Source organism: Protobothrops mucrosquamatus, unplaced genomic scaffold, assembly GCF_001527695.2.
Source record: "Protobothrops mucrosquamatus isolate PMUCROS unplaced genomic scaffold, P.Mucros_1.0 scaffold103, whole genome shotgun sequence".
In the NCBI taxonomy this organism is placed as follows: domain Eukaryota; kingdom Metazoa; phylum Chordata; class Lepidosauria; order Squamata; family Viperidae; genus Protobothrops; species Protobothrops mucrosquamatus.
In genome coordinates, this window is record NW_015386476.1 from 340,556 (window position 1) to 364,492 (window position 23,937).

At 33.7% G+C, this 23,937-nt stretch overlaps 1 protein-coding gene across 1 annotated transcript in view; it reads right to left on the reverse strand.

Annotated features, from left to right (window-relative positions):
* LOC107284570 (CUB and sushi domain-containing protein 1) overlaps positions 1–23,937 on the reverse strand; it is a 478,687-nt gene that overhangs the window by 111,163 nt on the left and 343,587 nt on the right. The window contains exons 28-34 of the mRNA XM_029283474.1: positions 20,208–20,324; positions 18,237–18,350; positions 16,521–16,616; positions 8,794–8,997; positions 7,065–7,189; positions 3,981–4,077; positions 3,204–3,308 (exon numbers count right to left, since the gene is read on the reverse strand). Of these exons, the coding sequence (XP_029139307.1) occupies positions 3,204–3,308; positions 3,981–4,077; positions 7,065–7,189; positions 8,794–8,997; positions 16,521–16,616; positions 18,237–18,350; positions 20,208–20,324 (858 nt within the window). The remainder of the gene's footprint in view (positions 1–3,203; positions 3,309–3,980; positions 4,078–7,064; positions 7,190–8,793; positions 8,998–16,520; positions 16,617–18,236; positions 18,351–20,207; positions 20,325–23,937) is intronic.

Genomic DNA, 23,937 nt, shown 5'->3' on the forward strand with positions numbered 1-23,937 from the left:
AAAATGCCAAATCCAGTCTGAACATCTGGCTGACTGTGCGATGATCCATAATAATAATAATAATAATAATAATAATAATAATAATAATAATAATAATAATAATAATAATAATAATAATAATAATAATAATAATAATAATAATAAAGTTGGAAGGGACCTTGGAGGTCATCAAGTCCAACCCCCTGCTCAGGCAGGAAACACTACCATTTCGGGCAAATGGCTGTCCAGTCTCTTCTTAAAAACTTCCAGTTTTGGAGCATTCACCGCTTCTGGAGGAAGGTTGTTCCATTGGTTAATTGTTCTAACTGTCAGGAAGTTTCTCCTTAGTTCTAGGTTGCTGTTGATCATTTCATTATTAGCACATGGTGTTTATATAATTCCTGAATGTGATAATAGTTAGTTCTTGATTTGCTGCCTCAAGGTCAGGTTATCACAACAAATTTTATTTGCACCTATTCTTGAAGAACATCTAGAAGCTTCATTTGTATAAAAAGCAATATATAAATTGTTAACCAGGATACAGGTTGCCAATTCTTTTCTATTATTATTTACAAACACTGATTTTATTTTATCCTTGAAAGTCATTAATGATTTTAGGACTGTCTAGCTAAGGGTCACTTGTGAGGATTCTAGCATTGTTTTAGATTTCAAAGTAGTTGTTTTCTTGCTGTTTATATTATATGCTGTTAATTATAATTTAATAGTGTTTTTAATTCATCTATATTGTATTTGGTTATTTTCATTGTTAGTGTCCTTGAATGAGGTTTTTGGAAAGATAAAACATCTACAAATAATAATGATGATGAGATACATTTGAAATGACCTAACCCTAAGTATATAAATTAACATCAACTGATGGCAAATCATGTACAGAGAATAACATCAGCAGGTATTTCTAAAATATATCATAAAATACTCTCTCTCAATCTATATGCATTAAGATTCACACACTCATTTGATGTCTTCAGTAAATTGATTTATATGAATTAAAAGCTTTGCATACAATTAGAAATGAATAGAGAAATTCAAGCACAGAATTAAAATCTCCTGTGGCTAATAGTTGGTCTGAATACTTATCATCAGCTGGAGATCTGGCCTTTCCAATTTTTTTCACACAATAACATTCTATAATAGTGATTACTCCAATTATAAGTATTTCCATTGGTGCTTATCAGTATATTTGCTTGCATACAATTGCTCATTAAGAGGAGATGGATATCAATGCTAGGGGAATGTTTAATGACTTAATTTGCATACTTCTAATAAACATCAATTCATGTAAGTTCTTTATTGCTTTTCTACAAGGGAACTTAATGCTTGCATAGTAAAATGCAGCATTGTGTAACCCAACCTATATTCAACATTAGAAATGTAAGGTTATATCTATAATGAAACTGGTATTACGTATGAATGAGTTACTGGTACATGAAAACATTTGAAAAGAACATAAAAGCGGCAAAATGAAAAGTATTCTTCAGTTATCAAATATTAGATATCAAGTTGCTGACACTGAATTGATAAATTCTAGATGAATATTGATTATTAAATTGGATATTAGGCAAAGTCTACTATGTAGATAGAAGGTGGGAGTCTGATTTTATTAATTAATTAATTTTATTTTTTATTAAGAAAATGTATATGGTTGCTGTTGTGTTTGCGGTTCGCAAGCAATTGACGAAGACGCATTGTGTAAACAATAGCTCTTTATTCTCCTTCTCCAACTCCAAGCAAAGAGCAAAAGGCTCGCAGGCCTTTTATAGGGTGAGGAACCCAGCTAGTGCTAACCAATAGGAAGGCAGCATTTTCGCACCTTGCGCATGCGCGCAAGCTGGCCCCGCTCAGTCTGGTCCCGGGCAGATTTTACAATCCCCGGGACCACTTGCCACCTTTTCTGGGCCTGCTGAGTTTCCTCAACAGGCCCAGGACACAACAGTTGCCCAACGCACTCACAGTGATTCTAGGCAGCTTACAGAAGTAAAATCTCAAATATAAAATCCAATAAGCCCTCACTCCCCTGGCAACAACAATCAAACAGACCAACCTTGGTTCCCCATGCCAAATGGCAAAATCATGTTTTCAGGGCCTTCCAAACAAGTATCAAGATGGGAGCCAATCTTATCTCCGTAGGCTTGATGTTTCACAGGGAGAGAGCCACCATATAGAATGCCTGTCTTCTTGGTCCCACTAGTTGGCCCTCCTTAATAAAGGGAACCGGTAACATATCTTGCCTTCCTACTCTGATGGGCTGGGTAAATGTAACATGGAAAAGATGACCTCTCAAATAATCTGGCTCCAAGCCATGTTGGGCATTAAAGGGGACAATCAGAATTGGACCCAGAAGCAAATCGACAACAAATGCAGCTCCAGCAAGTGAGGTGACATGTGTTCAAATCTGGACTTGTACAAATATGTGGGCAGCTGCATTTCAAAAAATTTTCAAAAGCCTTAATTCATTTTTAATAGGATTTGTGTGTACTTATTATTGCCTAAATCTTATTATATAAGCACTTCAAATACATAGCACAATACTTTAAAGAAAAGAGTGGGCATTTTTAATATGATAATTGTATGCAAGGTTATTAATCTAAACAATATTTTGAATGTTGTACATAAAGAACTTTCTGAAAAAAGACTGGTTTTATTTGGGTTATGATATCTCTTTGGATATTATATTATCTTTGTGTGAATAAGTTTACAAAGACTTCATGTAGAAATGATAAATAAGTCAATTTCTCCTATTTCCATACTCTTTTTCTCTCTTCATACACTCACCCACCCATCCATCTGCAAGCATACGCACACGATGTGTATATCAATTATCTGTCAACAACTCAACAGACACATGGAAGTGTATTTTAAAACTGTTTTCTACAATATATGTCAATAGAACCAATACTATTTCATAAATAGATATAAACCTGAGAAATATGATGGTGGTAAATAAAACACACAATGAAATAGATTTTCCAGGAAACTGTGAACATTGTCAAGTCCCCTCTCCTCCTGGTTTTGTCCAATCTCAAAAATATTCATTTGGCTTGTTATCAATGTGGTGCCTACTTATGGATGATTGTCTCTAGAAATAAAGAGATTAAGAGACACTATTGTTCGCAGTTTTCATGCAACACATATAGATAATGTGCACTACATAACAGGAGAAATATAAATTATTTTAGCAAACAAAATAATGTTAACCATCTTACTTTTATATTCCAGGTGAAAACCAGCTGCCGCTACACTAATATCAGAGTGAAAATGTAAATAAAGTTGATTGGAAGTGCTGTTCAACAGTGCTGGTACTGTGGTACCTACCGAAAACATAAGTCAAATATATATCTATATTAATTAAAAAGAAGCAACATGTAAGTAAAGAATCTTCTTATGGTGAATCAAAGAATTATATGATGCTATAATAATTGTTAACCTCCTGGGAATATGTTTTAGTTTTACTAATTATATTTTACAGCATATTAAATTCAATATAAATTTAAATTGAATACACATCTCCCACATCCTCTTTTTAATATAATCTCACTTAGATTCGTATTAAAATTTCAAATGCAATTTTGAGGAACATATTTTATCTCAGCATACAGAGCTACATAAACACATAGAAATATAATCATTCCATGTTTTCTGAGTAGCACTTTGGAATTTATTAGAATTATTATTCATTTAAGTACTCTTGTATAGCACAATAAAGATAAAACTGAGCTGCAAGTTGTGTACAGAATTAATCTGTTGCTCTACTGTCTCACTACATGTCAATTTCTGTATGGACATATTCCCTCCATAATTACAACAGCTAGACTTTGATAACATGAATTAAACACTTAAGATAAATCACAGCTGTCGCTCTATATTCAAAGGCACTCAATAAAAGAATATAATACATATTGTGTACAGAGAAGAAATAGAGAAACTTGAGTAGCTTGCATTTATGTTCTGGCCATTAAAAGGCAATATAGATTCCTACATACCTGAAAAGCTTCCAAGCCTTGGTGCAGTCATATCACCACCATCATAAATTTCAAGAGAGTCCCAATTATGTTCAGTGGCAAAGTTTATTACCTGTATCTGTAAAAACCATACCACTGAGTGTTCATTAAACATGATAATTACTAAGTTTTCAGAAAAATACATCATAATAAGCTTGTTAACAAACACAGCAATGTAAATTACATAACCAGGGCATTTCCCCACTTGCATCTAACCACAGTAAAAATATGTCCTGGCAACATCTTGTTTTTTTCATATCTCTGATATTGCCTTCAGTTTGTTTCCATCCCATGAATAAAAAAGTGTTAATTAACTATTAGCTGTAAACAAATGTTTTTTTTTTCTTGTCATAAACAGCCGATGACAATTGTTATTAGATTTAGATTTTTATCATCCACTACAGTAGAGGGAAAGTTGGATGGGATCAAAGGACACTTATTCTTGCAGTTGATGTAGAAATGTTCCTTCCTCTGTGGTTCATGGTCAGTCTTGCCTGCATTACTACAGGGGGATGCTAAACATTAAAAAAAAAAAACTTGAAATACTTGAAATGAGGATGGCCTCATCACTTCTAACTTCTGAAGGTCCCGCAACACCCAGTTATGCCAGCAGGGTAATCTAGTGAGGAGGCTCTATTATTATTAACATCCCTTCATCTATTATTCTTGTTTTAGTTGTTTTCCTAGTTTTTTAAAAAAGTGTTTTTAATACTTGCTAACAATAATGATTTTAGATATGCATTGTATTTTGTTGTTGTTGTTCATTCTTCAGAGTTATTTGGTTATAGGATGGGTGGCTATATGAGTGGCTAGATAAATAAAGTAAATATCATAAGAGGAAATGGTATAAAAATGAATTAGCCTGAAATAGCAATGAAAAGATGAAATTACATTACTACCACTGCTCTTTTACAGAGTCTGGAAGAATTTGGAAGTCCACATTTATTGTCTGCATAAACGAAACTAAGACAGGGGAGGGAAATCTTGAATAGTACTTTTAATTGCTTTATGCTGCTTATAGCAAAATCAAAAGAGCACCAGAAACAATTAATGAAGGAATTTATTCAGAATAGGAACCAAAAATAGGGGTAGTAAATTTAATTTTAGTATAATTTTTGCTGACTTAAGGATAAATGTATAACAGTTTAACTCAGCAATGAGGAAAGTGCCCACAGTAACAATGTTATATATCTTTATAATTACAGACCAAAAGTATAAATCGTATGCTAGACCAAAATAATATTGAAATGCTACTAAAACAAGAAGAATTATACAGTTCTGTTTAAATAGCCTAATTTGAAGCACGTGTAACATGAGGTCAATTTTACATCTACTAAGAAATAATTTGGAACAATAATGATAGTGAACTACACAATTAGACCGAAACACTATTTGTGAAGATGTAAAAAAAATCCAGGAACTATATTTTTAAGGTCAATTTACTTAGTTACTCTCATTTATCTTTCTTCTCCTGCTCCTCTGTCATCTGGGAGAGGAAGCAATCAATGTAATACCCCCTCTCCCCCCATTGTAGCCAACATAACATCGACTTGTTTCCTAACAAAATAAGTGCACAATGCATACTTATACACCAAAATTCACCCATAAACTATGTTGCCTATTCCACTGAAGGCTATTTTCCATCACTGAATAATCACTATTTTAAAATTATCCATTGATTTTTAAACAAACATTTCATTTATCACAAACACTGAAAGATGATTATACCCATTAAATATGATCAGGGTTGTGTTTTTTAATTTTTTATATGAATACAGGAGTATTTGCGGACATTAGAAAATTACTAAGACATTTCTAGTTTAAGAAAATATGTAAAAATGTTTCAAATGTTAAAAGAGAGCAATCCTAATTAAAATTTTGATTTAAAAGGCCTCAATGTAATTTGGTTTAAAGGTTTTTTTTAAATGTAATGTTTACATATTGAACAAGAAGTTGGTAAGGTATGGAAGTACATGTGACAAAACCTAGTGAGCATTGGAAACTATTAGTTAGACGTTCCAGTGAAGCTTATTAGCATAGTTCAGGAAAGCTTCTAAACTCAAATCTTGACTTTAAATATCTTGAACTGATTGAAGAGGGTTTTTTAGATAGAAATTCCTTTTATAATCTCTGCAAATTCTCTCCGTAGCCAATTTGACTTGTAATGCTGTTGTATGAACATTCATTAAAATGAAGCTCTGTACAAGTTGTTATTTAATAGACATAGTTTCTTTTAATGAACTTTCCTGAATATAAAGACTTTAATTAATTTATATTATCGTGTGAAATAAAAGTATTTTTTTCATTTTTTTTAATATAAAAATATTTTTTTATTATTTCATTCTTGTATAATGATAATACACGCTACATATATCTCACAGGTACATCCATATGATAGTGACGTGGTTTGCCCAATCCAGAAGGGCTTATGAAAAAAAGTGGTTCATTGTCTTGAATAGTATGTTTTTTTTTATTAAAGTACTTAAAATGTTTCTTTAATTTATTAACAGTATATCAAGAATGATATGAAGACCTTGTTGAAACAATCTGATAAAGAAGACAAGTCGCATTGACTTCATAAAAACAGCTATGCACAATATCTTCAGTGTCAATCTGTTTCCTTCTGATAACATATGTACATAAATATATAATAAATATATCATAGCCTCATTCAGTTTAAAGAACTGCATTAAGATGTAGCAATCATTAAAGCTTTATCTGGTAGCATATGGTATACCAATGAAGTAAATTATGATCAACATATGCATAAAACTGATTTCCAAACAAGTTCCTTTAATTAAAGTCAATTTCCACTAAATTGCATTGAAGTAAGTGTGGCGAATAGAAGTAATTTTGGCTTTTCTACTTTACATGCAGAAGAGGTGGGGGTGGGGGCTGACGGATTCTGAATTTGTGAATGAAACTATACAAAAATGCAAAATAAGGGTTGTTTTTCTTTTTGTTTACATTTAGCTAGGGATTTAGAGCAGGAATAATAAATTAGTAATATATTTTCTTGAATTCTGAAATACTTTATATTCCACTGTTGGCAAAATATGGACTTGCCTGAATACCTGATCCCTCAGTCACTATGATTTTCCACACACAATTCAAGCTGTTACCATAAGGTTCAGGATAACCTGGAGACAGTATAGTACCTCTGCGTTCAGTGAAATTCCGGTTGCATGGCACTGAAAGAAAGTTGAATTTGAAGTAACAATAAAGCTTAAACTTTGCTGACAAAGAAGCAATATTAAAACCAGGAATTAAATCTCTTTTTTTACTTGCTGTAAAAATTGTTTTTCCTATTTCCAGAATTACATGTAGACAAAAGCAGTTATATTTTCTTTGATAATGTCCATAAATGTTAAATCCCAATAATGTCATATTAAATTCAAGCAGTTTTTACTATTTCGACCTTCAGCTCATTTCAGATCAAGTTTTCTAAAAGTCAGGTAATGTACTGTATGTTAGGACTAGAAAGGGATAAGCACCACAACAATAGTAAAAAATATAGTATTAGGAAAACAGATAAAGTAGAATATAGGAAAAAGATAAAGATTTTGAGGTCTAAAAGCCTGTTATTATATTCTGTTTTCCCTTATCATTCATCTTTATATCAATTATATTTCTTTTTGCTAATGATCTTAGCTATACAAAAGTTTCAACGAAAGGAAATCTTTTTGACATAACTTAATTTAGAAATACAGGTAGTTCTTGACATTTGACAGTCACTTAGTAACTGTTCAGAATTATGATGGACTCAAAAAAAAGATACTTAAGAACTGGATTCGAAGTTCCAATGGTTGTTCCCCCCTGCCCACCACAGTCACATGATCACATTTTACGGTGATTTGCATTTCTTGGCAGTCACATGACAATGATTTGCAATCTATTTTACTGGAAACTAATGTTTACTTGTGTTTTTTGGCAAAATATGCCCACTGACCATGCATTCATTTAATGACCATGGTAATTCACTTTAACAACCAATGCAAAAAAGTTGTAAAATCAAGTTGGTCATGTGATGACTCACTTAAAGACTGGCATGATTTAGGACCATCATTGCAGATTCAGTTATAGTCATAAGTCAAGAACTATCTGTAGTTGTATCCATGTTAGAAAATAAAATGTCCTCTTGTATTATAAAAATACACTGCAATTTTTACCTGTTTGATATTATTATAATTCAAATAATTAAGATTTTATTTTTCCCCTATGGGCATACCACCCCTATCAGTGCAAAGAACTGCAAAATACAAATCTCTGGAGAGAAAGAAAAACTGAATCCAAAATGGAAATACAGTTCTTATGGAAAGTGTCACACATAAAACACAACAAGCAGTTTGCTACGCAAGGTCATTCTGATTCAGGATATAATAAAATGCAACCAGAATCAGTTGTAAAGTGAAAATACTGTTGTTTTTCAATTGTATTAGTTATTTAATATTACAAAGCAAGTTTCAGTCCAATTATAGTATATTTCCAATTGCCAGAGATTCATCTTAAACTTAAGATTTTAGAGGCAGTCATAATAATAAGAACTGAGCAAAATATGCGTCCACTATGTAAATGTAATAAGTTATTATGTCAAAATCTATTCTGTCTGTCAACCAGCTAGTACTCAATTACAACTGAGATGACATATTACTCTTTTAAACTGGACGTAGCTTACATTAATCAAGGGTGAGGGAATTTATTTGTTTAATACTATTTAATAAAACTAATAATGTTCTTAATTTACATTCATAGATTCTGACTCGGAAATGGATGACCTAAAAATAATAAGCCTTACCCACACAGCTTGGCACTGTGTCATTCCACTGTGCTAAAGCATTGGGCACAGAACGGCAGCGGATAGCTTTGGAGCCTTGGAGAAGATAGCCTGGACTACATTCAAAGCGAACTACAGAACCAGCTGAAAATTCAGAGCCAATCCTCCTGCCGTATCTTGGCTCTGGGACGGAGCTGCATTGCGTATCACTTGTTCGTGGAACCGCTGCATGAAAAAAAGAAATATTATTGGAGAAGTGCCACCACTTCAATGAATGTATTTATTTTTAGGTAAATTTGCTCAATTCATACATGTTTTATTATTTATTAAATTTATATGCTGCCTGTCTATCAAGAGACTCTGGATAGCACACAATATCATAAATAATAATACAGACAATTAGAAAGTTAAAAATAGAATGGAATGGAATGGAATGGAATGGAATGGAATGGAATGGAAGGGAAGGGAAGGGGAGAGGAGAGGAGAGGAGAGGAGAGGAGAGGAGAGGAGAGGAGAGGAGAGGAGCTGGAAGGGACTTTGAAGATCTTCTAGTCCAACCCCTTGCTAAAGCAGGAGATCCTATACCATTTCAGACAAGTAACTGTACAGTCTCTTCTTAAAAATCTCCAGTGATGGATCACCCACGATTCTGGGGGCAAGCTGTTCCACTGGTTAATTGTCCTCACTGTTAGGAAGTTTCTCCTTAATTCCAGGTTGCTTCTCTCTTTGATCAGTTTCCAACCATTGTTTCTTATCCTGCCCTCTGGTGCTTTGGTGAATAACATGACTCCCTCTTCTTTGTGGCAGCCCCTCAAATACTGGAATACTGCTAGTATGTCACCCCTATTTCTTCTTTTCTTTAAACTAGCCAAACCCAATTCTTGCAGCTATTCTTCATATATTTTAGTCTCCAGGCCTTTGATCATCTTAGTTGCTCTTCTCTGAATTTTTTCCAAAGTCTCAACATCATTTTTGTAGTATGTTGACCAAAATTGGTTGCAGTATTCCAGGTGTGGTTTTACTAGGGTTTTATAAGGTGGTACTAATACTTCGTGTGAACTTGATTCTATGCCTCTATTTATACAACCCAGGATTGTATTAGCTTTTTTGACTGCTGCTGCACACTGCTGGCTCATAGTCAAGTGATCTTCCACTAGGACTCCAAGGTCCCTGTCACAGTTACTGTTTTTGAGCCAGGTTTCGCCTAATCTGTACTTATACCTTTAATTTTTTCCTGCCTAAATGTAAAACTTTGCTTTTTTCCACATTAAAGTTCATTTTGTTGGATAGGGCCCATTGTTCAAGTTTGTCAAGATCTTTTTGGATCCTGACCTTATCTTCTGGGGTGTTGGCTATTCCTGCCAGTTTAGTGTCATCTGCAAATTTGATGAGTTCCCCTTCTAATTCCTCATCTAAGTCATTTATGAAGATATTGAAGAGTACTGGGACTAAGACGGAGCCTTGTGATACCCCACTGCTTACTTCTCTCCATGTGGATGTAGTACCATTGAGGACTACTAGTTGAGTACAGTTTGTCAGCCAGCCACAAATCCATCTGGTGGTGATATTGTCCATTCCGCCTCTTTCTAGCTTACCAAGAAGTAGGTTGTGGTGTACTTTGTCAAATGCTTTACTGAAATCTAAGTATACTATGTCAACGGCATTTCGCTGGTCTACTAATTTAGTCACTTTATCAAAGAATGAAATAAGATTGGTTTGGCATGATCTGTTTTTGACAAACCCGTGCTGGCTACTGGTTATAACTTTGTTTGCTTCTAGTTGTTCACAGATCTGTTTTTTGATTATCTTTTCCAGGATCTTCCCAGGTATTGATGTTAGACTGACTGGTCTGTAGTTTCCTGGGTCTGTTTTTTTCCCCCTTTCTTGAAGATGGGAACCACATCAGTCCTTTTCCAATCTTCAGGTACTTCCCGGTGCTCCAGCGTTTTTGAAAGATATGATGCAATGATTCTGAGATAACATCTGCCAGTTCCTTCAGAACTCTGGGATGTAATGTGTCGGGTCCCAGTGATTTATATTAATCAAGGTCAGATAGGTGATCTCTTACCATTTTGTTGCTTATTTTAATTTTTGTTTCTAGTTTGTCTTTTGCAGTAGTTTTATTGGTATGTTGGGCTATAATTTCTTTCTGTGTGAAGACTGATGCAAAGAATGAATTAAGTAGCTCTGCTTTCTCCCTACTGTCTGTTATTTCCCTGCCATCTTCTCTCCTTAGTGGACCTACAGTTTCCTTGACATTTTCTTGTTATTAATATGTTGAAAGATTTTTTTTTATTATCCTCGATTTCTGTTGCAAGTCTTTGTTCATTCTGAGCCTTTACTTTCCTGACTTCATCTTTGCATGTTCTGACTGTTTGCTGATAATTAGCCTTAGTTATGTGTCCCTCTTTCCAGTTTTTGTAGTTGTCCTTTTTGTCATTCAGTTTGTCAGAGAGATCTTTGTGCAGCCATGCTGGTTTCTTCTTGAATTTCTTGTTTTTCTTTTTCAGTGGTATTGTGCTAGACTGGGCTTTTATGATCACATTTTTCAGAGTTTCCCATGCTTCTTGAGTTGTTTTCCCCTTTAGGATTTTCATCCATGGAATATTTCCTAGGTTCTCTCTGAATTTGTTAAAATCAGCTCTTTTGATGTTTAAGACACTAGTTGGATTATTTTATATTGCGTGTGTTTGCATTATATTGAATTCCAGTATGACATGGTCACTTTCCCCCAAGGTTCCGGCAAGTTCAATTCCCTCTATCACTTCTTCTCTATTAGTAAAAATGAGGTCCAGTATAGCTTTACTTCTATTTTCCTTCTCTACCTTTTGGATGACCAAGTTGTCGGCTAGGTTGGTTAGGAATCTGTTTGATCTCCCGCTCGCTGCAGAGTTGGTTTCCCAATTGATATCTGGATAGTTGAAATTTCCCATTACTACTGTGGTATGCTTCCTACACACATTTGTTAACTGGTTGGCAAATATTTCATCTATTTTTTCTGATTGGTTGAGTGGCCAGTAATACACACCTATGGCAATGTCACTTTTTTCCCCTTTTATATTAACCCATATACATTCTGGAGGGATTTCATCTTTGATCATGTACATTTCTGTAGATATGTAGTGTTCTCTTACATATAGTGCAACTTCCCCTCCTCCTTTTGTAGATCTATTTGTTTTGAACAATTTGTATCCTTCCATCAATAGATTCCAGTCATGTGTTTAAAGCATTGAATATTAAACATTAAAACTTTTTCTAATATTTCCAATAAACCTTTCTGTATACGTTAAATATACCAATCACAGCAAAATGTAAACCAAGTCACTGCTCTTATTTCCCAATTAAGAATATCCACTGTGGTAGTTATGTTTAAGAGAAATAGAAATTTAATATTAGTATACATAGGGTTGCATACCATAGAATATATAATAAATTACTGTTAAAATATGGGATGGTAAGGGCTTGAAATCAGAGGTGTGCTTGATACAGCCCAAACTTCAGAATGCTCCATTTTTTAATCATTTCCTCTCTGTGCTTTAGTGGTAGCTTTGCAGCACAAGCCTAAAATAGAGTGCTACTACTACTGTGCACTTCTGAGGTTAAAGAGGTAGAAAGAAATTGTTACTGAGCCTACAAGGCAGTAAGAAAAAGATTGTGATTTATTGCTCATCTAACTTCAGTACTTTGGTTTTGCCCAATCAAGAAAATGTCAGGGGAAATCTTTGCAGCTTTTGCTGTTCTGGGCATGAAATTTGGCCATCTGTCTGTTGAGATAAATTACAGGTATTCTCGACTTACGACCAAAATTGAGCCCAAAATTTCTGTTGCTAAGCAAGACATTTGTTAAGTGAATTTTGCCTCATTTTGACTTTGCTTGCCAGAAAGTCACATAAGGGGATCACATGACCCTGGACAATACAACTATCATAAATATGAGTCAGTTGCCAAGCATCTGGATTTTGATCATATGACCATGGGGATGCTGCAATGGTTGTACGTGTGAAAAACAGTGATGTCACTTTTTTCAGTGCTGTTGTAACTTTGAATGGTCACTAAACGAATTGTTGTAAGTGGAAGACTACCTGTACTTGCATAAGGAGACAAGACAGCAACAGAACTGGCATATAAATCCATATGAGACTGAGCTGTACATTGCTATATGGCTGACAGTAGACATTGACCAAGTTCAGGCACTATAAAAGGCCTCCAAGTCAAGTTCCCATTAAAGTCTCTTTTAGCAAGTGATATGATCAGAAGTTGCTCTCTCTCAACCCAATCACTTAGGAAGCTAAATACCCATACAATCCACGTGCAAAAGGATAGAAGAGTCATCAAACAAGCTAATTAGCAAGTATAACAAGTTTTAAAATACTTCAAAGTTTTCTACCTCTTCTCTCCAGTGCTTCCACTTAGCATTTAATTATTTTTAATCTTTTACTATATGCTCAAATCCAATTATTTTGTAGTTAAAAACCACCATGTTTTCCCCAAATTACGAAAGGAGAACTAAAGAGCCCATTGATCTCCTGATATCTAAATTCTCTCAGATCCTGGAACTGGCCCTGACTTGTGCTAACTGCATTCTCTATTATAAAATGACATATGAGTGTCCTGATGGCTTCTACTAGAGGTAATGGAAAAATGAAAATGAACTGCATTTCAACTATCAGCTATGTATTTCTTCTTCTAACACTAAATTATGCAGAAAGATTCATTCTACAATTCAGATGTTACCCTATAGCAGCCACATTACAGCATATTACATAGTTACAAACAAGCCACAGTTGCACTAAGCCCTTATTGTTCTGAATATCTAATTCAGACAGAGACAAGATATTAAAAATCATCCTCTCAAGCAACTGTTATTTAATTTTATATAATTTGAGCGGGTAGCCCATGCAATAACTAATGAGATTAACAATGCCTCAATCAATCTTTCTATATCATACTGCTTTTTTTAGAAAAAACAAAAATGTCCATGGAACAGTACAGTACCTCTTAGAATTTTGACAGTTATTCAGAAAATGCTATTGGTCTGAATGTGAAATATATAACTATGTTGCAATGTCTAGTAATACAGAGAGGGTGAATAATTATAAAACACAAGTTCCCTTTGAAATAATGATCAGTTGGAGAAATTGCTATGGAATTAGTTACTGAGGTTGCTCAGGTTCCATGTTATTCCAGATTGTAGATCAGTTTGTTGAAAATTCAACAGCAGAGACTAAAGAAGCATTCAATATATGAACTGCAGCCTTCTTTTAAATTCAGTCTATCATCAATCAAAAAGAATAGAACTGTGAAAAAGTCAGAAACGGCCGGATGAAATTAAGAATTACTAATAAATCTATACACAGAAATAGAAGAATGCATCCTCCACTCTCCCTTCCAAATATTCCTCCTATAACTTATATTGGGCAGTATCCCACAATCCCCTTCACTTTAATTTCTTATAGTCCTGTCATTATCTGATCATATGCAATGATTAATGCTTAAATGATGACCATTGAAAAAGCTAGTTGCCAATGGAAACCAAATCCAACCAAGTTCTTCAAGAACTAAGGGAAAGCCATATTGCAACATTCAGTCAAATTTTAGTGAATGTAGCCCTTAGAAAGAAAGACATTATAGAAGAGGCATTAAAATTGAGGATGGTTGATTGCTTTTCATCAGAGCAATGTAAAAAGTATTTTTGTATGGATTTATACATTAATGTTTTGCACAGTTCTGTTTCTGAAGCAAGTAAGCAAGTCAAGTATAATTATGGAAATGAATGCAGATTATTCCCTTTAAAACACAATTGTACTGAAAATGTGAGGACATTTAACTTTAGCATCACAAAATGTCAATAATGTGGGGTTTTGCAGAGGTGAGCTCAACATTTGTGACACAGCTATTGCTAATCATAATTTTCTGTGCAATGTGATATATAGAAAAATGCAGCTTTGAGAAAAAGGAAGATAGCTTTTATGACAGAAAATGAAACACATAATAGAGAAAATGGCATTAAAAACCTCCATTATATCACAATCTAAGGACAGAAATTGAATCTTGTAACAATTCTGCTCAGAATATGCAATCATATTAGTTATAGACATCTTTTTCTCTTCCTAACCCTCAATCTAATTCTAAACTCTGGTATAGGCAAGCTAGTCTTAAATGGCATTGGATATCACATGCATTTTTATAGTAATTATTCTTCATTTTTCAAAGCTATGTAACAAAATAGATGTCAGTGTAATGGAAAAGTGAACATAGACTTGAGTCAGACTGGAATACTAGATGATAAATACAAGGACTGAATTTGTAGGTCACAGTAAAAGTGTTCATTCATAAATGTGGATGTGTCTCTTACAGGTATTTGGAAGTAGCCAGCCTTGGAAAATTTCACAGTAAGATTGAAAATTCCTAAATAGTGGTTGCTTGGTTTCTTATGTATTCTCATAGAAGAACTAAGAGCAAATTTCATTCCATGATATTAACCTTTTTTAAGTTAAAGAACGCTTAAATGTAGATCAATCAGTCACTTTGCTGCGTTGTACTGTTTGCTGGACACTGAGGAAAAAACTAAATAACCAGCAAAAAAATACTAAAATAATCTGCAAATATGATTGTTCTTAATAAAAAATACTTTAGACGCAAATATGCTAAATGCATTTTTAAAATAAAATATTTAGGATAGCAAGTAATGCATCAATGCATTAATAAATAAGTAGCTATGATAGGTAAAAAGAACTAAATTTATGCTCCTTTGCCCTACATATCTGTTATACCAGCAGAATCCCAGTCACCTGTAGTCACAATATTATATTGTATTCCAACTGAATACAACTTATTTCCAAGAAAATTACTATGGATTTTAGCCTTAGGCTGCAATCCAAACATATGTATTAAGTTAAAATTTTCACTGAAGAGATTTTGTAAAGAGATATCTATACAGTTTTGTATTGCTAATAACCTCAGCCTGACCTAGGCTGAATATATTCAAATTAGATCTTCCATCCAGAAACAAAATTAATGCCTATTTAAATAGAATTCTCATTAACTTCACTGATATTTTTCTAAAGTAACAGTATTGTAACTCTTCTTACAGAAAGTATTACAAAATAGAGTCATGTTCTGCTTACCCATGATACTTTAGAAATAACAAGAACATAAATATTACTTCTATAAGTATTTCTAATTTGGGGCATAATTCCAGAGCTCATAGGAAATATAACTCTATTTTGCATAGCTTGAGAGGTCAGAAAGCCACTTTTTCTTTGTTCTGTATGTTGAAAAAAACCAAGGAGTTGGAGAAATCAGCCATCCCAATGTCCAAAAGATAGAAATGGACACTCATCAAATGTCTTCTGCCTTCCGAGAGCATCAGAGATCTATTACAAGCTGAATTTAACAAACCCTGGGATTGGATTACCTATGTATATTCTCTGAAGTTTGCTTCTGCTATCCCCTTTGGGCATTAATCTTTTCCATATAAGCGTTCTACATGTGGTGCTCAGTTAATGAGCTCAGAGTCTTTATGTGAGAAACTAAGTTGTGAGTTACCCATCATGTAATCTTTCATAGATTTCTCACATCACATTTTAATTATTATGGTCTCATAGATCCCAAAACAAGAAATATAGCTTCTGAGATAAGGTTACAAGACATTACAGATCTTATTGCATTTTCCATTCCAAAATGGCATAATAATCATACTTTGTGACACAGCCAAACCTAGGAAAGAAGAAAGGAAAGAAAAATACCTTGATAGACAAAATGAAAGCCCCTTGCAGATGCTCCACTCTTGGCACTAAACCTCAAGAGAATCTGATTGGATGTAGCTAAAGGCAGGGTCTCTCCTATATATGAGGGGGAAAAAAGACAGGGAAGGGAGCATAAACAAAATAAATATACATTATTTCTGCATATGTAGACATGAAACGTTGTAGAAGGAAGGAAGGAAGGAAGGAAGGAAGGAAGGAAGGAAGGAAGGAAGGAAGGAAGGAAGGAAGGAAGGAAGGAAGGAAGGAAGGAAGGGGCACAGAAGTCATCATTATACAATTTATGTCTTAATAATATATAATCTCCATTATATATTTTATGCATGTTGAACAGAACTTTATAAATCAGCATTTGATTCAGAAATATTTATTTTCTTTAAATTTCTTTCTCTTTCACCAGTGAGGTTATTTGGTCTTAGCTCTATTATAAATTACAACAACATTTGTTTATTCATTAATTTGTTCATATCCTGCCTTTATTATTTTTATAAATAATTCAAGCCGGTAAACATATCCAACACATCTTCCTCCTATTTTCCCCACAACAACAACCTGAGTGGTGGGCTGGGCTAAGAGAGAGTGAGGTCACCCAGATGGATTTCATAGCTAAGGTCAGATTGGAAGTCATGGTCTTCTGCTTTCTAGCCTGGTGGCTTAATCACTAGATCAGACTGGTGCTCAAAGTGGCAAAAAGCTCATGTTCTCTGCTTCATGTTTGCCCTGGCCTCATTTACGATACTTTATACCATTTCCTTTTTCAATCAAATTTCTTTTCATTTCACCCAATTATCAGGTAAATTCTATGGCCACTGATAAGGCATTATTCCCCATTTTCAATGTTTTATTCCTGAAGAGCTTTTAGAGCTCTGAAAAACTTGACTGAAATTCACCTATGTCTATTTATTAACAGAAAAAACACACTGGTAGAATCAATTGCCAGTGGCAGATTCCTTATACCCATTTCATAGACCTTGATCTGGAAGACTAAGGACCTGCTGGAACAGATTTGGAGTGCACTGGAGAAGAGGCAGCAGAAGACTTACTAAATAAGTGGAGGTTTATTATAAAATATCTTACATTCCCCAAGCTTACTGATAGCTTGTTTGAAAATTAGCACACATCTTTTAACACCAGGAACACAGGGAACGATTACACATATACTTTTTATTAGCAACATAATGATGAATCAAGGTTAATAATTTGCTAGAATGAAACTTGTGACTAATCCTTGATTATCAATTATTAATTATCACAAAATATTATTATTTATTGATTCTAATAATACATTTGATAATCAATTAATTAATAATTAGACACATATCATCCTTAATTTATACTGATGATACTCAATGAAATTGGCTAAATATGGTCAAGAAATTATTGGCTTTTTATCTAATCTGATATTAAATAAAATTTAGTAACTAGTGATGGGGAAAAAAATCCCCCCAATAATCAGAGAAAATAGAAGAATCAATGTCATTGCTTATGAATGAAATTGATATTTATATGTCTATATGCATAAAAAATACTTTCTGCCCATTTTCAAAACAAGTGTTAATATCTGGTGTAACATTTGCATTGCCTAATAAAACACTCTGAATATATGCAAACAAGGGCACATTCTGATTTGAAACTTTACATTTATGAAACTAAATTAGTTTTGGTGTTATTTATGTATTTTTAAAGAGTACTACTTACCTGAATGAGATCCAGAAAGTGAACTCAGAAGTCTAGCTTGAGGATGTTCTCCATCAAATAATTCTACTACATCATTTAGAGCTGTTTGGAAATAGGCAAACTGTCCAAACACAACTATAAAACATGAGTAAAAAAAGGAAATATTAATTATTTGCAAAACAAATTACATTAGATCTACAATCAGTGAAAATTACTTTTCCATACACATCTACTGGATTCTACTTCAACTCTATTTCCTTTAATATTTTCAGGGATAAATACAAGTTTGATTTTGTTTGATGTTGTGCAACTTATTGTACAGCTGGAGCTTTACTCTATATGAGGTGTCTTTTTTGCACACCACAAATAATTTATGATCACTAACTCAATCACCATCTAAATATCGACATTTTTAGAAAAGAATTAAAATGACACTGTTCTTAAAATGTGATAATGGATAAAAATTTCTGACATTGTGAGCTGCATTTTGGAAATATGTGATAATTTCTGTGCAACATTTTTATAGGTTTTATGTCACAATTTTACTTGGTTATGTTTGTATCTGAAGTCACAAAGTGCAGGAAAAAATATTAATAAAAATAGGGCTGTTATTATATTCTTCCTGAAGCTTTGCAGTGGTACTGGTTATTCTGAAGTTTTGTTTTATTTATTTTTGAAAAAAAATACAAAAAAAAAGAGTCAGAAATGCAGCTGCATTTTAAATGTTAACAAGTTCATGCAATAAATAATAGTTTCACTGTCTCCTGGCTGTTTCAAGACCTAGGGCATATTTAGTGGCTTTCTGGACAAACTAGGAAATCTATGTGCTACTTTAAAGGCCACCCGATATATCAGTCCCCATTGTTCCAAACCTATGACTGGTGGCTCACAAAGCACTAGAGACAAAGTAGTCTCTAGTGCGTGAGTATATATGTATGTATTTGACTATATGTATATAGAGCTATATGTTTATACGTGTATATCTAAAATCTGTAAGATTTCAGATGAAACACCAAATTCTGACAAGATTCCCAAACCTTGTGAGATTTTTGGCTGATTTAATTAAGAGTTTTAATTATTTTTATTTAGATTTGAGTTCTTGCCTGCACCATGCGAAGGGGAAGGATGTCAGATGAATTGATACACCTTATGATTCCTAATGGTGCTATATTGCCAGTATTCAGTTTATGTGGTAGACCTTAAATTTTTTGATGCAATAATCCACCTGATGACAAAATAGTGAAGATAAACACCATCCAATATTCTGTCATATGATCTCCAAAACATAGCCAAACCTGTGAAAAAAAACCTGCAAAGGCAGACCATCCCTGCTCATGCCAAGTGCTGACTCAGTGGAGTAATTTTGCCTTCCCCCCTCTGACTCTCCCTATCGTGAAGGGAATAAAGAACGACTCCCTTATATCAGAGCTAGAGTATTGGCAAGTGCTTTTCTACCACTAACTGTCCAAATATAGCCATGGTGAGGAGTAAATGCTGCCCCTCAGATGTGAATTGTATTATTTATTTACTTTATAACCAATTCTGACAGTCACCATATCTACTATATAGGAAAGAGCCTTCTCTTGAAGGGCTCCTTGGCAGTGGACTGCAGTGCTTAGGAAGTAAAATTTAACCCTCATCCACTTGATGTTCAGGAATATATAATAAAAATACCTATCTTCTCTCAAACCTTACTTTATTTCAGTATTCTACCTTAATTCTGATTTTAAATGCATGTTAGCACATATTTTGTTTTATCTCTATAGGCTACTCTGTTGGGGAAAAAAAAGAAGTGCAGGCTGAAATGTAATAAGTCAATAAGCAAATAATAAAACAAATGATATGTTTAAATTCATAAACAACAATGATCTTTAGCTAATTCATTCCTAGGATGCTGAGGTGTTATTACTGAAACTTTGTTAAGCAAATTGTATACAAAGGATACCACCAAGAATTAATAACAATAAAGACTTAGTGAAAAGTCAGACTTACCAAATTCTTTAGGAACTGTAATTGAATATTGACAAGTAACCCCAGTAGTGTAGTTCTGAGGATAATTTGGTGATAAAACTACTCCCTCTGATCCAGTATACTGGCCTCCACAGGGAGCTGAGAAAAAATATGTGTAAATACAGAAAAATGGATCAAATTAATGAGTTGTAATTAGAAATAAAAATATAGTATCTTTTCTTGTAATATATAAATATGTTGTATTAGAATTGCAATAGAATTCCAAAGAAGCTAACACTGAAATAAGTATTTGGGGATAATTACTTTTTAGAAAATGTCTTTACACTGAAATCTTGGTATCTCTTAAATGTGCCATTTAAATTACACTTTGTTTTTTTCAAATATGTTTCATGGCTATTCCCTTTAATGATGAAAGGCTGATCCTAATAAAGTTTCCAATTAATGTATCAATCTTATATAATAATACAAGTTAAAAATATAATTAATATCATAACTGATCATGTTTTATGTTGTTTTATTCTCCATGATTATTGTGCTGAAATTTAAATTTATAAACAAAAGAAGTAAATTTTTGACACAAATTAGATAACTGCCCTATTTTAGCAACCACTCTGTTAACATATCCATCACTTAGCATCTGCAAATACTGACAGTTTTGGAACAATCATGCAGCATGATTAAATTTTTTTCAGCCAAGAGTTAAATGTGCACTTCACATTGCCATTGTGATCAACAGCAATAACAAAAACAATAATTGAGCGAGGTGTTTTCCTTAAATATTGCCATTCCCATTCACCATCTCCTATACTAGGGGTAGGCAACCTTGGCTCTTTTATGACTCGCGGACTTCAACTCCCAGAATTCCTGAGCCAGCCATGCTGAGGGGAAAGAAAGAGGTTTCCAAGCTGAGCCATGCTGGCTCAGGAATTCTGGGAGTTGAAGTCCACGAGTCATAAAAGAGCCAAAGTTGCCTACCCCTGTAAAAGGTATTTACTCCATGGAGCAAATTCTGTGGGAGGTGAAATCTTCAAGGAACTAAGGGATTTACGCCAAAATAACATTTCCTCTTTTTATTGCACTAAACAAAACAGCCTACTGCCTTGGGGCCAGTGGAATTAAGATGGCCGTGAACAAGACTGCAATTTGTTTGAATTTGCCCAACAATGTATAGCTGTTTTCCTCCTCCTATACTTTTAATTCACTATCAAACTTGTTGTTACCCTATGGCCAGCCAAGAGTCAGTTCCTTAACACTTGGAGATAATAGGCTCAAACTAATGACTAAATCTTCCATTGTTTTTATTCAATTATAACATTCCATGAGAAAGTTTGGGTCAGAACTCAGATCAGTAAATTGGAAACAGCTAATTTGAAGAACATTTATTTGGAAACCTAAAGCTATGTGCCTTCCATTGACTACTGACCTTCCATCTATAAATGATTACAACTTAAAACAAAATTAAAACTCTTTAAGCAAAATACAGGTAGTCCTCAACTTACAACCATTTGTTTAGTGAGCATTAGAAGTTACAACTCTGAAAAAAGTGACTTATGAACTTTTTTCACACAACCACTATAGCATCCCCATGGTCACATGATCAAAATTCAGATGCTTGGCAACTGGCATGTATTGATAATGATTGCAGTGTCCCAGGATTATGTGATCACCTTTTGCAACATTCTGACAAGCAAAGTCAATGGGAAAGCCAGATTAATTTAACAACCATGTTACCAACTTAACAACTGCTGTTATTCACTTAATAACTGTGGCAAGAAAGGTCGTAAAATGGGGCAAAACTGTCTCGCTTAGCAACAGAAATTTGGGGTTTGATTGTGGTCATAAATTGAAGAATACCTGTAGGCAAATCAGTTTGCTCTGGGGGGAAGCCTGCCTAATTCAAAAGTAGTATGTGTAAATATTTTGTATTGGATTCCTTTAAAATATATGAAATTCCAGATAAAGTTTGAGTTAGAGAGTTCCTAAGCAATTCTGGGGGGGGGGGGGAATCTCTTTTTTATCTAGTATTACTATGCCACATGGTATTTCTATAGTATTATAGGAAGTATATTCCATAAGCCACAGTCAAAACTGACAGATTAAAAAATTGAGATCTTCTCAAATGATCTGAGGGATCACACAGAATCTCTGAACATTGAAAGACCATACTGAGAGGTCTTATTTTGCTATCATTCCTAGACCTCTAAGTTGGGCTAATTGATATTTCTTCCTTGAATTTGTCTCTTTTCATAGATAGGCTGAAAATTTCAACTGAGTATTGTCACAAACTGTAATTTAAAGGAACGTAATACAAAATAGCTTGATATATTTTGCTTAAATTATACAGCTGCTGCTCCTCACTAAGTTGCTTCAACTTTTATGGGGTAAAAATCAGTGTGAAACAGAAATTGTCTTGCAATTCTTTGGATCTATGTGCTATCTGAAGCCTTATAAATCAGTTTAGATTTCTAAACCCAGTTACATATTTCAGTCCTGGAGATCTTCATAGAAGAGTCAAACTTCAGATTTTGAAGAGGGCATTAATACCTTGTACTAATTTGTTTGGGAATCTACCATCAGCTAAATGGGGAATATTTTTGTGCTACAAATATGTACTTTTTGTCAAATGATCACATAAGTCAATACTGCTTTATTACAACACATTTTTCTGTTAGCATCAGATGTTAAAATGTGGGAAAACATGAGCATATATTATTTATGCTTCCATGTGCCTGGCTGAGGAATTCTGGGAGTTGAAGTCCACAAGTCATAAAAGGGTCAAGTTTAAACGAAAAATTTAACGAAAAATTAGTCTTTTTGCAGCCAAAGTATTTCTCAAGAACTGTACATTCCTTTAATTTTGAAGGCTTTCTAGCTCAATGGATGATTCAATGAACAGATAGCGAAAATATGATTTTCACTGATGTCCTTTTCTATTCTGTAGTCATATCCTTGCCATGCCAAAAGATCTCTCAATTTCCTATGGCACACTGTGTGTGTGTAGAACAGAGAATCAGCAAAATAAATATCTCAACCCATTTTCCACTCATAGAAACATCTGCAGAAACAAAACATTCTGAACAGAGTTTGAGTCAGTCTCAAATAACCATTTTCTCTTTGTATTTTAAATATGGATTGGTTTCATATCAAAAATCTGAGTATCATGATACTGGATATAAGTAGTGAAGTTATTTATATGATTTTAATAGATAGGCATCTATGTCTAACTTTTAACCTATTATTATCTATTCTAATTGTAAAGTATTGTTCTAATACCTTAATATAAAGATAGCTTAGCAAAATGAAGCTATTTGTTAGCTTTGAGTAATTATTTTCTATATTTTAAACTGCATTAATATTTTATAACACTTATTAATGTTTCATCCTCAGTGTTACTATGTTCATTTTTGCTAGTATAAGTAACAAAAGACCTTTGAATGAAAGACACTCAACAGCAATGGAAAGGATTTTAACAGGGAAGAAATGAAAAGGTTTTAGATAAATGAGAAATTACCATGAAGGAACATTCCTATTTCTCAATGACCTTTGCACCACTTATTTAAGACACTTCTGGTTCTATTAGCCTTAAAGCAATTCATATACAATGTTTCAAAACTCATACATATACCCAATAATAATTCAGCTCCAGGAAAGTCCATAAAACTGGAATATTTTCCTAAAATATGACATTAACCCAAGGGTAGCATCTCAGAGAAAAAACTGCTGGAGAATCCTCCTAATTCTTATACTACAG